The following is a 15657-nucleotide window of genomic DNA, read 5'->3' as shown; positions in this document are numbered from 1 at the left end:
AGGGCTATCATGTTCCTCACTGTGTAGGCAATCCGCACTGGCGAATTCCTAACTCCTCAGTCAGAACAAATTCCTCAGCGACCATAAGAACTTCGTCTTTGTCACTGAAGAAAGTGACTGAAGTGTATGAGATTTCCAAAGGCTTCACTCGAAGGGTTTGATAGGTTTAGGATTTTGAGTTGAGCATCACTTGGAAATTTTTCCTTAGTATTTCCTCGATCCCCTTTAACAGTACGGTGTTTCCTATGACTCAAGAAAGAGAAAAACAAAACTATGAAAACAAAGTCTTCAAGCTTCATATTCCTCGCATGAATATCAAGTCGTCATGGATACACCAATTTCTTCACTTTCAATGTCTTCATGAAAGTCTTCAGAAATACCAAAATCTTCAGTCGAAGATATTCATTTTTAGGGGTCGACTTTCCCTGTAAATATCAAACTCCTCATAGACTTATAGACTTGTGTACACTCATAAACACATTAGTCCCTTAACCTATAAGTCTTCAGTACACCAAAATCACTAAGGGGCACTAGATGCACTTACAACTAACTCCTTAGTCAATTTTCTTGCAATCTTCTTGTGATGTTGTATTACCGTGATGTTGTATTACCAGTCATACGGAGTGACAAATCTCAATCTTGATTCACGCCAACTCAACAGATACCTTCGGAGATACCTGTAGAGCATCTTTGTGATCACCCAGTTACGTTATGACGTTTGATAACACACAAGGTATTCCCCGGTATCCGGGAGTTGCATGATCTCATGGTCGAAGGAATATGTATTTGACATTAAGAAAGCAGTAGCAATAAACTGAAAGATCATATGCTAAGCTAACGGATGGGTCTTGTCCATCACATCATCCTCCTAATAGTGTGATCCTATTATCAAGTGACAACTCATGTCTATGGTTTGGAAACCTTAACCATCTTTGATCAACGAGCTAGTCTAGTAGAGGTTTACTAGGGACATAGTGTTTGTTATGTATCCATACATGTATTTAAGTTTTCGGTCAATACAATTCTAGCATGAATAATAAAGATTTATCATGATTAATGAAATATAATAATAACTACTTTATTGTTGCTTCTAGGGCATATTTCCAACAGGTAGCAGCACAAACACTAGTGCACTAGATACCCCCCCCCATGGTGGTGCTTGAGGTCGCGGGCGTAGCCGGAGCTCGCTAGCATCGAGCTTGTGGCGGAACGGAGTGGCGACCGAGGCACAGTGGTCATCATCAGTTCTTTGGAAGATGCAAATGGGGAAGGTAGTAGCGGGGGAAGAACTGGGTGCTGACCCTGAGCACGTACGACGGCGGTGTCGACCGTGTGCAGCAAAGCCGCCGTTCGCCGGCGATGGCATCAAGCTAGCAACCAAGTTGCACCATCAACACTACTAGTGTGTACCTGCTAGGTATTCGGCGAAACGCCAACACCACTTAGTAGGAAGAGGAAGGGTTGCCGGCTAACTTAACGTCTGTCTCCTCGGTCCATTTTTTCATGCCATGTCAAAACTGGAACATTCCCTAAACCAGGTTTCCTTTTTCTTTATTTGTTTTTTCTTCTGTTTTCTTCTTTTGTTTATCTTTATTTCATTTTTAATTTCATTTTCTATTTTTATTTCTATTTTTTCTTTATTTTCCATTTTTGCATTTTTTTTCAATTTTTAGAAACATATTTTGAGTTTGCTGACATTTTTAATACATTTTTTTATCTTTGAACATTTTATAATTTCTTTTTCAAAATGATGATTTTCTAATACGTGATTTTTTTAATATAACAAACATTTGTCGAATCCATGAACAATTAATGACTTTCTAAACATTTTTTCAATATCATGAACTTTTTATGAATTCACGAGCATTTCGCTAATACACAATTTTGTTTTTCAAAATCATGGACAATTTTTGAATTCAAGAACATTTTCCTATTCCCAGATATTTGGTCAAAAACATGATTTTGTTTTGGACATTGGTCAAATTCATGAACATTTTTTAATACAAGTTGACTTTTGAAAATCAAGAACAGTTTTTGAATCCTGAAAGATGTTTTGATTTCCCAAATATGTTTCAAAATCGTGAACTCCTTCTGGAAATTTGAACATTTTTTCAATTTCCGGAAAATTATTAAATTTCGATTTTTTTTGTGAAATACATTTTTTAAATTTTTTGTAATATTTTTTTGAAATTGTAAACAAGAAAGAAAAAGGAAATAAAACAGGTGCGCCCCTGCCGCACTTGGGCCGGCCCAATCATGCGCCTAGTGACAGGGGTGCATGTGTGGTCGTTCTTCGGCGGTAGGTCGGGGAATATCTCAAGAATTTGAGAAAAGTTCATGGATTTTGGAAAAAGTTCATAAATTTGGAAAAACAATGTTAGTATACTTGAATATAAAACACAGTTTGGAAAAGAGTCTATCAAGGAAAAATAGTTCATGGATTTGAAAAAAGTTAGCATATTTTTTCAAAAAAGGTTCGTGCATTTGATTAAGTTCACGGATTTTTAGATTTCTTTTTATAGATTGTAAATGGTTCATCGATTTGAAAAAAATTCATGAATTTTCTAAAAAATGTTCAAGTATTTGGAAACATTTCATGGATTTTGGAAAAAGTTCACACTTTTTAAAAAAGGAATAGAAAATAAAAACAAAAAAGAAAACAAAAAAATAAAAGAAAGGAAAAGGCCGTGTAAAAACCGTCCAGAGGGAAAAAAGAGAAAATAGCTCGGTCATAAGCTTCCCAAAACCACCGAAAGCTTCTAGAAGCTTCAAAAACCGGTAGGGGCCGCTTCCCAAAAATAACGAATCATCGTCACGAGGGTAGAAGACGGATCAAGGTTGCAGTCACTCGTGCGTTGTATGGGTCGAAGGTGGAGTTTGTACCCCAAGCTGCATGGTCGGGTCTTGCCCCTAGCTTTGCCAGTCTTTTGTTGGCAGCTTCGTCGCTAGGCACGTTGATTAATGGAATGAAATGCTCCAAGAAAAAAAAGGATCCAGGTGAAAGTTAGTGTTGAGCTATTGCTTTCCTTCCTTCCGTCCATCGAAAGGTGGCAAGGGAGTACCAGTAGTGGACATGAAACACATGTCGAGAAATGGAGCTTTCGGCGCGCGGCCTTGAGCTTCTCGTCATCACATGTGACCGAATTAACGACGACGTCTGCCACGCACGCTCTTATTAACGATGACGAGAAGAAAACGGATTCCGCCAGGCAACATATTAATCCCGCGTCTGGCCGGCCGTCGTCGTCCGTGCGCCGGAACACAAGACATCGATCTAGCGCCGTAATAATTAAGAAAACGGAGGGACTATCGACATCGACTCTAGGCCAGAATTACTGTTTTAGCCCTTTAATAAAAGTTTAGCACGATTTTGATTTTGCCTTCAAATTAATTTCAGATCTAAGAGCATGCTTGGATACGTTTTAGTCCCATGACTAAAAGTAGTGGGACTAAAACTTGCTAGTCTCACCCATGCTTGGATCCAAATACTAAAGAGACTAAAATCTAGTTATTGAGCATTTATTATCCTCCAAACCCTCCAATCCAGAACTAAGGAGAGGAATTAAATGAGGAGAGAGAGAGCTAATACATATTTTAGTAGGTTTCCCATGACTAAAAGATTTTAGCCTCAAGACTAGTCCTAACCTCTCTTTAGTCAGGGGTGCTTGGAACTTTAGCCTCTAAAAGAGACTATTTTTAGTCAGACTAAAAATAGTCCCTTGTATCCAAGCACCCTCTAAGCTTTCTCCACAGCGCTTATGCTTGCATCATAACGCCGAGCACGGGGCGCTATGCCCTGCCTGAGTTGGACCATACGCCGCAAATTTCGTCCCATGACCGTCGCCCTGCCGGGGATCAATCCATGTACACGGATGCGGAAGTCCGTCATCCGACCATATCCGTATATATTCGGCCAGTAATTCAAACTAATCGGACGAAACTCGCTCAAATCGGGCGGATTTCATTCAAATTCGGATATAATTTACATGAACGAACATTATTGCGGCCGTTTTAGGAGATATGCTTCAACCAACTTGTCTTGGATCACAATGAGAACGGCTCCCACAAAGACGGCGGTTCACCTTGTCCGTGCTATACCGCCTTCCTAAATCACATCAAAATTGTGGCTATCCTTTTCCTTGGCGTGGATAGCCACCGAAAGCCAGACGCGGCCTTGAGGCGCCAACCGTGGTGGCGAGAAGAAGTTATGGAAGCCCATCTCTTTCCCTGCACAGCAGGATCACCGTCGGCCGGATCGCGCGCGCATGCTTGGCATCGCCGCCGCCCACCCACGACGTCACCAACGCGTCGCCCCCGTCTTCCAGCTCGCCTCCATAACCACTGGCTCCCCCGTCTCCTGCCGGGCTGCCGACTTGATCCCATGTCCACGAGCGCCGTCAGCCATGCCGGCCGTCGTCAACATCGGCGGGCGAATGGATGACCGGGGGCGCGCGGTCGTCTCCCTCCGCGACGTCATTTCAGTCAGTCCGCACGGGAGAGTGTGCGCGACGTCGCCATCCATCACACAGCCGTCGCCAGCCACCGTGCAGTGCAATGCAAGTGCTTCCCGCGCGCCGTCATTTCAGTCCGTCTGTCTCCAAACCGATCATGAACTACAGGACGGGAGTGGGGAGCAGGTCGCACATATCCGTCGGCAAGAAACTGTCCCTGCGTGCTGCGTGTCCGTCCGTCTGGGCTGCATTCGCCTCCAGATTGGATCCCGCTTTGTTGCAAAAGATCATGTTTTGGAGTGCTCAATTTGCACTTGCAATTTTTTGTCCACGTGTAAATTCTCACGACAGAATGACTTTCGTGGCATTCCACGTGTAATATAATGTTTTGGGAGCAACATATTAAGCTTTCTATTCACACAGTTCATGCCTGCAATTCTGTCCTTTTTGCCAATACTAGTAAGTGTGCACGTGCAATGCACGTCTTGACCAATATCAAACATAACAACCAGGCAAATTTATAAGCTATATATTGGATGTTGTACAGTTTCCCCATAACTTCAAATATTGTGTCAACTAAAACTGATTTTCACCCATTGTTTAGATCATACATAGTATTTGTAAAAATTCTGCTGATCACATAAACAATAATAGGTATACTCATCCGTCTCATAATGCAATGCAACTTGTGTTAAAAGGACAAAAACCGAAAAACCTTGCTCATAAAATGATAAACCAGAAAACTTGTTGAACAGTCACAAAATCAAGTTAATTTGTGCCGAAACTTTTCTTGCGAGTAGTACACTAGACAATGCTTGTTCCGATTTTTATTTCAACTTTTAAATATATTTTTACATTTGTAGCAGGTGCAACCACACTCATGTTTCAAAACGAAATTGATGTTACACACGGTGTTATGCGCACGATGTGCATGCAGCCGATAATTGCTCTGCACCGTCAGATGCTTTAGGAACAAAAAGTACAAATGGTGCACGCGTGTCGTCTAAAAAAGTGTCGGTTGTATGGCAGTGGATCGTTTCAAAAAGGAAAAGTTGCAGTCTTTCTTTTGCAAAAATGATGAGTAAAGTTGCAATCTTTCGGGAAGCTTCTCCATCTTCCTCGTACTATGATGATTACGAATTTAACGCAACGAGTGAGGCGGAGGATTAGGATGCCGCGCCTTGCCGACATGAAATTCCAAGGACAGGGAGTGGGGTCGTGTGTTTAGTGGCTGGAACCTAGCAGGTTAAGCGATAATTAAGCCTGACATGACTTTTTTAAGATTTCATAAAGACCCTTATGGCCTTGTCCTCTAAATGGGCCTTTGTGATCCTCCAAAATATCTTTCAAGTCCATGGCCAATACCCTAGCTAGCACGGTTCAAAAAACACGTGTATGCGTTCTAAACAACACTTGTATGTGTAGCCTTCCAGCCGACGTGCCGCCCTCCCTGGTGCGCGGCAATGCCTTTTTACCAAGGCGGGAGATGAAGCGGCTCAACGCTGCGACACAACACACACATACACACACCGTGTACTATATATGTTTGAGCCGTGCCTTCGCTCTTGGATCGGCCACAGCAACCACGACACAACCGAGCAGCAAGCCCGGTTAGCTATCTCATACCTTGAAAATTGAAATTGATATATGCAATGCAATCATACTTCACAGCAACCACGACACAAGCCTCTCATCTCTTGACCAAATAGTGACCCATCATCGATCTCCCCCGCCGCACCCACTCAACCAGCCGTTGCATCTTCTCATCGTCGTTGCTTGGCTTCCACTACCAATTGCTCTCAATCTCTGCGAGCGGATGGACATGGAGCGCCGCGCGGACACCCCGATCGCCGCGGGGCGGCAGCCTGCGAATCTATGGCGCAAGGCGTTGGACGCCATCCGGGCGTGCAACAGGCTTGGGCACGTCGTGAGGCGGAGCACCTCCTACACCGCCATCACGATCCACCACCACGACGGTCACTCCGACGCTGATGCCGACTCGTGGTACCCTGCTGCCGCCGCCGCCGCCGCCGACGTCGACGGCGGTTCCTTGAAGCGCCTGCTCAAGGAGATGGACGAGGAGTGCTTCCGCCGCCTCGGTGGCGGCGCCGGCGTCGCAGCCAAGCTCGCCTCCCACCCGGAGCGGGGCATCGCCGGGGACGCCGACGACGTGCGACGGCGCAAGGCTGACTTCGGCGTCAACGCGTGCCCGAAGCCCGAGTTCAAGAGCTTCTTTGGCCACGTCCGGGACGCGCTCAGCGACGTTTTCCTCATCGCCCTCCTCGTTTGCTCCGCCGTTTCCCTCGGCGTCGGTATCAAGGAGCACGGCCTCAAGGACGGGTGGTACGACGGCGCCAGCCTCTTCCTCGCCGTGTTCCTCGTCTCCAGCTTGACGGCCGTCTGCAGCCATAGGCAGGCCAGGCGGGCCGACAAGCTGGCCAGCGAGTCCGCCGACACCGTCGTCACCGTCGTCCGCGCCGCCCGGAGGCAGGAGGTCTCCACATTCGACGTCGTCGTGGGCGATGTGGTAATACTGAGAAGCGGCGACGCCGTGCCGGCGGACGGGGTGCTCCTCCATGGCCACGGCCTGCGGGTCGACGAGCCCCACCCTGGCCCGGTGGAAATCCAAGCCGAGAGAAACCCCTTCCTCGCCTCCGGTGTGAAGGTGCTCGACGGCCACGGCTCCATGCTCGTCACCGCAGTCGGCACCGACACGTCGTTGGGCGAGGCCTTGAGGAGCCACACAGACCCTCACCCGGCGACGCTCCAGGAGCGTCTCGAGGGCCACACCTCGACCGTCGGCAAGGTGGCCGACGCCGTCGCTGCTGTCGCCTTCACCGTGCTCACCGCGCGCCATTTCACTGGCTGCGGCACGGGAATGATGCCGCTGCTGGACAAGGGCGTCGCGCTCGCGGCGACGCTGATGCTCACCTTATCCATGAAGCCGGTGGTCATGGACAACGCGCTGGTCCACCGTCTGTCGGCTTTGGAGACGATGGCGTCCGTCACGGCCATCTGCGCCGACAAGACTGGAACGCTGACGCTGAACCAGATGAGCGTGGCCGAGTTCTGGGTCGGCGCTGAGCAGCCTTCATCCGCCACGGCGATCGCCGGTGGCGTTGTGAACTTGCTGCGCCAGGGAGCCGGCCTTAACACCACCGGGAGCGTGTACATGCCGGACAACGCGTCGCCGCCGGAGATATCGGGCAGCCCGACGGAGAAGGCGCTGCTGTCGTGGGCGGTGGCGTGCCTCGGCATGGACGCCGCCACGCTCAGGAGGAGCTTCAGTGTCCTAGAAGTCGAGGCGTTCGACTCTCACCGGAAGCACAGCCGGGCCGTAATCAGGGACAATGCCAACGGCGTGGTGCTCGCGCACTGGAAAGGCGCCGCTGATGTCGTCCTGGCGGGGTGCTCCATGTACGTGGACACAAGGGGAGATGCGCGTGAACTCGGCGTCGAGCAGCGGAACATGCTTGAGAAGGTGAGCAACGACATGGGGGCCCGAGGCCTCCGGTGCATCGCCTTCGCCTGCAAGCAGGTCCACCGCACCGAGCCATCAGAGATCGACGACGAGGCGGGTCTGACATTGCTAGGCTTGGTCGGCTTGCACGACCCGTGCCGACCAGAGGTCAAGGCCGCCACTGAAGCATGCACCAGGGCGGGCGTGGCTGTCAAGATGGTCACCGGCGACAACATTCCGACGGCCTGCGCGGCCGCCAACGGGTGCGGCATCATGTCCAGCGACGACTCCAATGGAGTCGTCATCGAGGGCCCCGAGTTCGTGGGCATGCCGCCAGCGCGCCAGCTCGAGATGGTTGACAAGCTCCGCGTCATGGCGAGGTCGCGGTCCGGCGACAAGCAGGTGCTGGTGGAGCGGCTGAAGCAGAAGGGGCACGTGGTGGCCGTGACCACCGGCGAAGGCACCAGCGACGCGCGGGCGCTCGGGGCGGCCGACGTGGTGCTGTACATGCGCGCCCCGGGCGCCCGTGTCGCTGGCAGTGTCAGGGACATCATCATACTCAAGGGCAGGTTCGACGCTGTGGTCGCCGCAATCCGGATGGGCCGCTGCGTTTACAACAACTTCCAGAAGATGGTCCAGTTCTACCTCACCGTAAACGTCGTGGCGATCGTCGTCAACTTCGTGCCGGCGGTCACCACGGGCGACACTCCGCTGACGACCGAGCAGCTCCTGTGGGTGAACATTGTGATAGGCGCCTTGAGCGCGCTGGCGGTCGCCACGGACAAGCCCAGCGACGCGCTCATGGACAGCCCGCCCGTCGCCCGCACGGCGCCGCTCGTCAGCAACGCCATGTGGCGCGACCTCGCCGCGCAGGCGGCGTTCCAGGTCGCCGTGCTGCTGGCGCTCCAGTACCGTGGCCGCGACGTCCTCGGCACCGACGCCAAGGCCATGGTCTTCAACGTCTACGTGCTCTGCCAGGTGTTCAACAAGTTCAACACGCGGGAGATGGAGAAGAAGAATGCTTTCGCCGGGGTGCTCACGAGCAGCAGCACGATGTTCCTCGTCTTCATCGCCGGCATGCTCGTGCTGCAGGTGGTGATGGTGGAGGTGCTCGGCAGGCTCGCCGGCGCTGAGAGGCTCGGCCTGGGGCAGTGGGGCATCTGCGTCGCCATGGCCGCCGTGTCGTGGCCCGTCGCCATGGCCGCCAAGTTCATCCCCGTGACATCGCCGTGCAGGAGCTCATCACACGCCAACGCATTATGTTAGGCTACTATATATACATATGTATCCATACTGTATGCGCGCTTGTGTTTCGTATACGCCATACGGTGTAGGTTTGACTCATCATGGCTCGGCTGAGTCCTGTATATATTTATGTTGCTTTCAACATTTATTCAATATTTATTTATTTATTTAACTTAATATTGGAATTATCTGTATTATTAATGCGTGTGTCGGGAAATAATTGATGTGGAATTTCATTTGAGAAGTAATACTCGAGGCGCCGAGGACAACTACGATGGAATACAGTAGAGAAACTAATAGAGGGTCGACTCTATTAAAAATTTATATGTACGTATGCATTTTTTTTTCTTCGAAACATCACAGGGTCAAAGAGATGAGTTTGTTTTGCAGGATTGGCTCTGCAGGCTGTTGACCCTTGTGATTACGATCGAAGGTTGCTCTCACACATACAATCTAACCGTGGCATGAGTCTGTACGTATATTTAGACTCCTTCAATATACTTACAGACTCATGCCATGGTTATAGTTTTGAGCAACACCATTTATCATGTCATTTCAAGTGTGGCAGCGATGAAAGATTTCAGGGATTTTCTTGGTGTTGTTGGCCGTGTGTGTGGGTGGGCAATGTTTTAGCCTTTTTCATTGGGCTAGGGGGCGTGTGAACTTTTTTTTTCCTGTTCTGATGCACGGATATGTGCGCTAGGAAATACAAAATTTGAACTAGATTGTGCACCCGGGAAAAACAATCCCAGTTCGAACTAGATTGTAAACCATTCCTCATCAAATGAAAAGAAAAACTAGTGTTTTTTTTGTTGTTGTTGAGAAAAACTAGATTGTACTAAATCAAATTCGAAGCAGTCTTTTTTTTTGAGACAAAAATCCGAAGCTGGGTGTTTCGCACTTTTCGTTGGGCCGGCAAATGCACTCCCAGCTTCGGCAGCCCACGTCGTACGCTGCGTCGGCCCACGATCGGACGGCCGTGGCTCCATCCACGCGCCGAATCCAACGGCCGGCAGCGGCCGAGGGAGCAACCGCAGCCGCCACGGCATCCCTCTCCCCCAAAGCCTGGGGTTTCCACAGGCCACGAGAGCCACAGCCAGTCCTCCTCCCCGCGCCGCCGCTCCGCAAACCCTAGGCCGCACCAGGTAGGCCATCCCCTCCGGCCCCGCCGCCCGCTCCCCTCTCGACCTCGTCCGCACCGCCCGCTCTCCGCCGCCGGCCATCTCACCGTGTTTGTCTATCCCTTTCCCCGCAGGTGAACCGGCGACCGGCGAATCAACCCGTCCCCGCGGCGAGCCATGAGGTAACACCGCCGCCGTTCCCCGCTTCCCCGTCCGTTCGATTGATTGGTTTCCCGCGAGAACGACCGTCGGATGTAGTTCGTGCTGGGAGATCTAGCGCCTCCTAGAGATCCGAGATGGATAGATAGATAATAGATGGATCTCGCGCGTCTAATTACCTGGGGTTTACATACATGATTTTGTGATTGGATCAGACACTGTTCCCGTGCTGTCTGTTACTTTTAACACACGTTACCAAATTCGTCGCAGCTGGAGTGGTAATCAGTTGGCTGTTTGCATCTATGAGGTCTAGAACCAACCGCTCTTCCGGTTAATAGACGGGGTTTGTTTATACTCCTTTGTGGCGGTGATTAACACTTGGAGTTTGGCAGGTAGCAGTTCTTCTTTTAAGTTGTCTTGGATATTACTGTGAGAAGTTACCGGTTTCGTCTCTGGAGTAATGGTAGTAATCGGGTTTGCTGTTTGCATCTATGAGCTGTAGAAGAATCTACCGCTGCTGCTCTGGTAAGCAGTCGGGTGTTTATACTCCTTTAGGCCGTCAATTAACATGAGGTGGTTCGGTTCGTATCAGTTCCTAGTCTGGTTCTCTTGGATTTGCATGGTTTGTGGCTACCGTGTGATGCAGCGTAGGCTGCTCGTGTACTATCTGTTACCTTTCGATAGCCAAAGTATGTCCGTTTTCAAGTTGGTTTGCCAGGTAGTTCGTCAGCAGTTGGTTGCAACTTTAGACTTCCGTGTGTAGTTGCAATCGCTGTTTAGGTGTGGGATGTTTTGCGCTTCATTCGAATGCTCTTGTTTTGACATTGTATATGCTCTGCTTCGCAGTAAGCTATCGACCGACGCCCTCAAGGAGGCCATCACCCAGGTGGTGGCGGACGCCAAGGAGAAGAACAGGAAGTTCACCGAGACGGTCGAGCTCCAGATCGGCCTCAAGAACTACGACCCGCAAAAGGACAAGCGTTTCAGCGGTTCCGTCAAGCTGCCCCATGTCCCTCGCCCCAAGATGAGGGTCTGCATGCTCGGTGATGCCCAGCATGTGGGAGAGGTATGGACCTTTTATTGCTACTGCTAGTCAGTTCTCCTTTTCCTCTGTAACATAGATGCTGATGTTAGTTTTATCGTGTTCGCGCCGTGAGCAATCGCTGCTCGTGAGAATTTGAGCTGTGCTGATAACTTTGTTACATCTGATGAATTTTTCTTGCATGCTAGTATTGTGTGCTCTTTAAGATGATAGTAGTGTGATACTGCGATTGCACTTTACTCTTCACATGAGTTATTATTTGCATCATGCCGTCAAAATGCCAGAACCTTCCTTTGTTTTTGTATCGGTGTCTAGCTACAGGGGCATGGCTAGGATTATTATTCATCGGGTCCAGCTCTGCTAAACAGTGGGATTGGTTCTTTGCTTAGTCTTAAGCTAGTTTATTCTACAAGTGATATGCTAAATTTATTTTGTTCACTTGAACCCAGCACCAATGAGTGGCTCCGCCCATGCCTTGCTAATATGACAAGATTAGTCTTTTGCTATTTGTATGTAACAACTGTAGTCTTTGAAGTGATAGCTGGATCAATGTTCTTTTAACCTTTCTCATAGCTTATTCTCCTGATTGCAGGCTGAAAAGATTGGTCTTGATTCCATGGATGTTGAAGCTCTTAAGAAGATGAACAAGAACAAGAAGCTTGTCAAGAGGCTTGCCAAGAAGTACCATGCTTTCTTGGCCTCGGAGGCTATCATCAAGCAGATTCCACGTCTCCTTGGTCCTGGTCTCAACAAGGCAGGCAAGTATCCTGATTTGTCTCTGTTAGTTTGCTTGTCTCTCAGCTCGGTTGTTTACTTCTCGCGGTTAGAAGTTAGCATACCCTTTCTTTGGTCATGTCTTCATGTAGATGCGTCTCTTTATATCTTTTCTGTCTTGGGCTTAGAAATTGTTATATTTATGGGTTTATCATTTCTGTGAACAATTATCTGCTACTGGTTGCTGAACCTTGTAAGCATGCTGGGCCTCTTTTGTCAGGTCTTCCACATGATTGCGCACAGTTGCAGACAATTCATTAGCGTCCATGCTTTTATAGAACAGCTAATCTATTGTTGGTATTTTGTAGAGCTTAGCTGTGTTATATGGCAATTCTAATATGCTATGCCCTGTCTGAAGAGAGTTTGTAATTATCCTTGTTGCACATAACATAGACAGCTTCATGATCCTTGTTCTGATCCTGCAAACTGAGTGGTGTGTGCTGGTGGCATTGCAGGAAAGTTCCCGACCCTGGTTTCTCACCAGGAGTCTCTGGAAGCCAAGGTGAATGAGACGAAAGCCACAATCAAGTTCCAGCTCAAGAAGGTGCTGTGCATGGGCGTCGCGGTGGGCAACCTGTCGATGGAGGAGAAGCAGATCCAGCAGAACATCCAGATGAGCGTCAACTTCCTGGTTTCCCTGCTCAAGAAGAATTGGCAGAACGTGAGTCCCGTTCAGACCTCGCTCCCTCTTGAGCTTCTGTTTTTGTCTTCTCCCGTGCCAGAGTTCAAGTGAAACCTTGCACCCTCTGAGTTTCTGTCCCGTCTGCTCCCGCGTCGAGTGCAAGTGATTTTGCCCGAAAGACTCAAGTTGGACAGGATATGACATGACATTGGTTATTCCTTTGCATTTGCAGGTGAGGTGCCTGTACATCAAGAGCACCATGGGGAAGCCGGTCCGGGTGTTCTAAGCTCGTGCCCCTGCCGCCCCACCCTATATCAATGCTACCTACAGTACTGGACCTCCTTACTATGTTTCAAGCTCAAATATGTCTACTCGTCGTAGTTTTTATCGAATTTTGCGCGTGTCCTGGTTAATGAAGATGATGAAAAGACCACTACTGTTTCCCCTGAGTTGTGATTCTGATGGAACATTATGTTTCATCAAGATCATTCCAGTACCTGTTATATATAATGTTGTGGTTGCATGTTTTGTACCCTTGTATGTTTGTCGGGTCTCTGACGCATCTGTTTGCCGTCGTGCCTTTCTATATGACTAGCATAACTTGTTGGATACACTCGATCCGTTGGTGCAGAGTTGGCAAATCCTGATGCTTTCGACTGTTGGTTTTACTTCAGCCTCTGCCTAGCTAGCAGCAGCATTTTTGAAATTTCTCAAACCCTCAGTACGAACGATCAAATTAACTATTCTTGAGAGGTTCAGCAGCTCGCATTGCGGGATCAACAACAAATCAGATACAACCTGACTGATAGGAGTTGTTGACACCGCAACAACAAAGGACCGCAACAACAACTCGCATTACCGTGTTAGTGTTGCAAGCATGCTTGACAATTTTCATGTTAGAAGGAGCAGTAGTGTTTCGTCAGTGAAAAAAAATAAAATTAGGGTGACATTTTGGGTTAACATTTTGGTGTCTGATTTTTTATTTATTTTTGGCACATGCCAAAATGTTTAACCCTTTTGCCTAAAACTTTGCAGGTAGCATTTGAATGTGACTATGAATACATAAAAAAATTGCTGGTATTTTCTTGACATTTCAAAATCATTTTCACCCGCAAGAGCACGTGCTGCCGGGAGCCAAATTGGATTTCCGCTTCTTGGGCTCCAGTGGATCACTAGCTCTCAGAGCTAACACAAAGAAGTATTTCAGTTCATGGGCACGATCCTTGAGATAAACACTTTGTTGCCAAGTTTGTGCCTTTGTGTTGTACTACTTGTCTAAACCAATTTTTGAAATGTACTTTTCTAAACCTTGAAAATTTGTTAAAAAAAGAGTCACTGTGGGACGAAATTCCTACATGTTCGGTCAAAAAACAGCAAATCAGATAGTACACATCAATCACATCTTGTAATCCATTGGCAAGAACCAAAAATCATCCCAAACAACGATCAAGTATCCTTAATTCATACTCCCTCCGTACCAAAAGTGACTCAATTTTCTACTCAACTGATCTCGTAACAATAAGAGCTTGGAGTATTACATTACGATGCTAGAGAATATGACTGTAATTAGATTTGACGGCGGTCGATCAGATACTGATGGTGACCATGTTGGTACTCGTAGGCGTAGTCGAGCAGCTGCTGCATCCACTGGTCGTCCGGCGGCGGCGGGGCCAAGTACAGCTGGGACCACGGCTCGCCGTCGTCGCCGCCCTCTTGCATCCATTGTCCGTCGAAGACGTCATGACCCGCCTCCACCGGCGACAGCGGCTGCAGGAAATAATACGGTTCGCCGTCGTTGCCGCCCTCTTGCATCCACTGGCCGGCCAGGACATCATCACCGGCCTCCTCCAGCGGCGGCAGCGGCTGGGCATCCGCCGCAGCAGGTGGCAGAGGAACCCACGCCTGCGGCGGAGGAGCATCAAATACAGCATGTTCATCCTCCTCCGGCGGCAGCGGCGGTTGAGGGAGCTGGTGGGCGTCGGCCGCAGCCGGCGGCGGCGGAGGAAGCCACCACGCCGGGGCCGGAGGAGCGGGTTGGCCCGCAGCAGCAGCAGGGTCGTCGTCGTCGGGGAGCGGGATGGGGAACAGCTCCAGGAATTCTTCTTGGGTCTGTGGCCACGGCTGGCTGCCGTCCTCCAGCTGCCTCCACCAGTCGTCGGAGGGAAAAGGGAACGGCTCTTCGGGCTCCGGCCCCATGGCCAGCTCGTCGTAGGGGTAGGGCCACGGCTCCGCCGGCTCCATGATCAGCTCGTGGTAGGGGTAGGGGTAGGGCTCTGCCGCCATGGACGCCGATCGAGATCGACCTCGCGCGCTTCTTCGACTTGGATTGGACGGTGGTTCCTCGATCGATCTCTGGCTCTTTGGTGTCGCGCGTGTGGGCTGCTGTATATATAAGCGGCCCGCCTGGGTGAATCCGAGTCCGAGTACGGCAAGGAGTCCAACTCAACTCAACTCAACTAGGCTATCGCTTTCTACAGCCAGATTTGCTAGCTTTCTGTAGGAGTGCCATTTAATTAATACTGTAATTAATCAAACAAAAAATGAAGGAAAAAATTCCCACAAATTTGCACGTAAAATCAAATGGTGTAGAAATTAGATGAGACTTCATTAACTCCCATCTACGAGTAGATGATAATTTTTTAGCCACACCCTTTTACAATTTGTGATGGTTTCTTTTACCCCATTTGTGAATCTCATATTTTCTGATAGCCAAATAAGCCGCGACTGTGGCCAGGGCACATCGAGTGCGCGTGCGTGCGTGCGACAGACGTGTCGGGCATGGT

The 15657-nt window shown here is 49.2% G+C and overlaps 2 protein-coding genes across 2 annotated transcripts; both read left to right on the top strand.

Annotated features, from left to right (window-relative positions):
* Window positions 1–6134: 6134 nt before the first annotated feature.
* On the top strand, window positions 6135–9333 carry LOC123090523 (calcium-transporting ATPase 7, plasma membrane-type). Its single transcript, XM_044511830.1, has one exon. It carries the CDS (start codon window positions 6268–6270, stop codon window positions 9175–9177), a length of 2910 nt encoding a protein of 969 aa, XP_044367765.1. The 5' UTR covers window positions 6135–6267; the 3' UTR covers window positions 9178–9333.
* An 836-nt stretch (window positions 9334–10169) lies between these two features.
* Window positions 10170–13402, top strand: LOC123090526 (60S ribosomal protein L10a). The gene is made up of 6 exons (XM_044511832.1): window positions 10170–10301; window positions 10412–10459; window positions 11283–11502; window positions 12071–12236; window positions 12708–12913; window positions 13107–13402. The coding sequence occupies exons 2-6, from the start codon at window positions 10455–10457 to the stop codon at window positions 13158–13160; spliced, it is 651 nt and encodes a 216-aa protein (XP_044367767.1). The 5' UTR covers window positions 10170–10301; window positions 10412–10454; the 3' UTR covers window positions 13161–13402.
* The last annotated feature ends 2255 nt before the right edge of the window (window positions 13403–15657 follow it).

The sequence above is a fragment of the Triticum aestivum genome, chromosome 4B (genome assembly GCF_018294505.1).
Source record: "Triticum aestivum cultivar Chinese Spring chromosome 4B, IWGSC CS RefSeq v2.1, whole genome shotgun sequence".
NCBI classification, from domain to species: domain Eukaryota; kingdom Viridiplantae; phylum Streptophyta; class Magnoliopsida; order Poales; family Poaceae; genus Triticum; species Triticum aestivum.
Note: the sequence above shows the minus strand (reverse complement) of the source record. Positions and strands in the feature narration are given on the sequence as shown.

Excerpts from the sequence above, each read along its gene's own strand:
- LOC123090523 (XM_044511830.1), top strand. The coding sequence starts at position 6,268 with ATGGACATGGAGCGCCGCGCGGACACCCCGATCGCCGCGGGGCGGCAG.
- LOC123090526 (XM_044511832.1), top strand. Across the intron at positions 12,237-12,707 it reads TCCTGGTCTCAACAAGGCAG|GAAAGTTCCCGACCCTGGTT; the intron begins GCAAGTATCCTG and ends GTGGCATTGCAG. Across the intron at positions 12,914-13,106 it reads TCAAGAAGAATTGGCAGAAC|GTGAGGTGCCTGTACATCAA; the intron begins GTGAGTCCCGTT and ends TTGCATTTGCAG.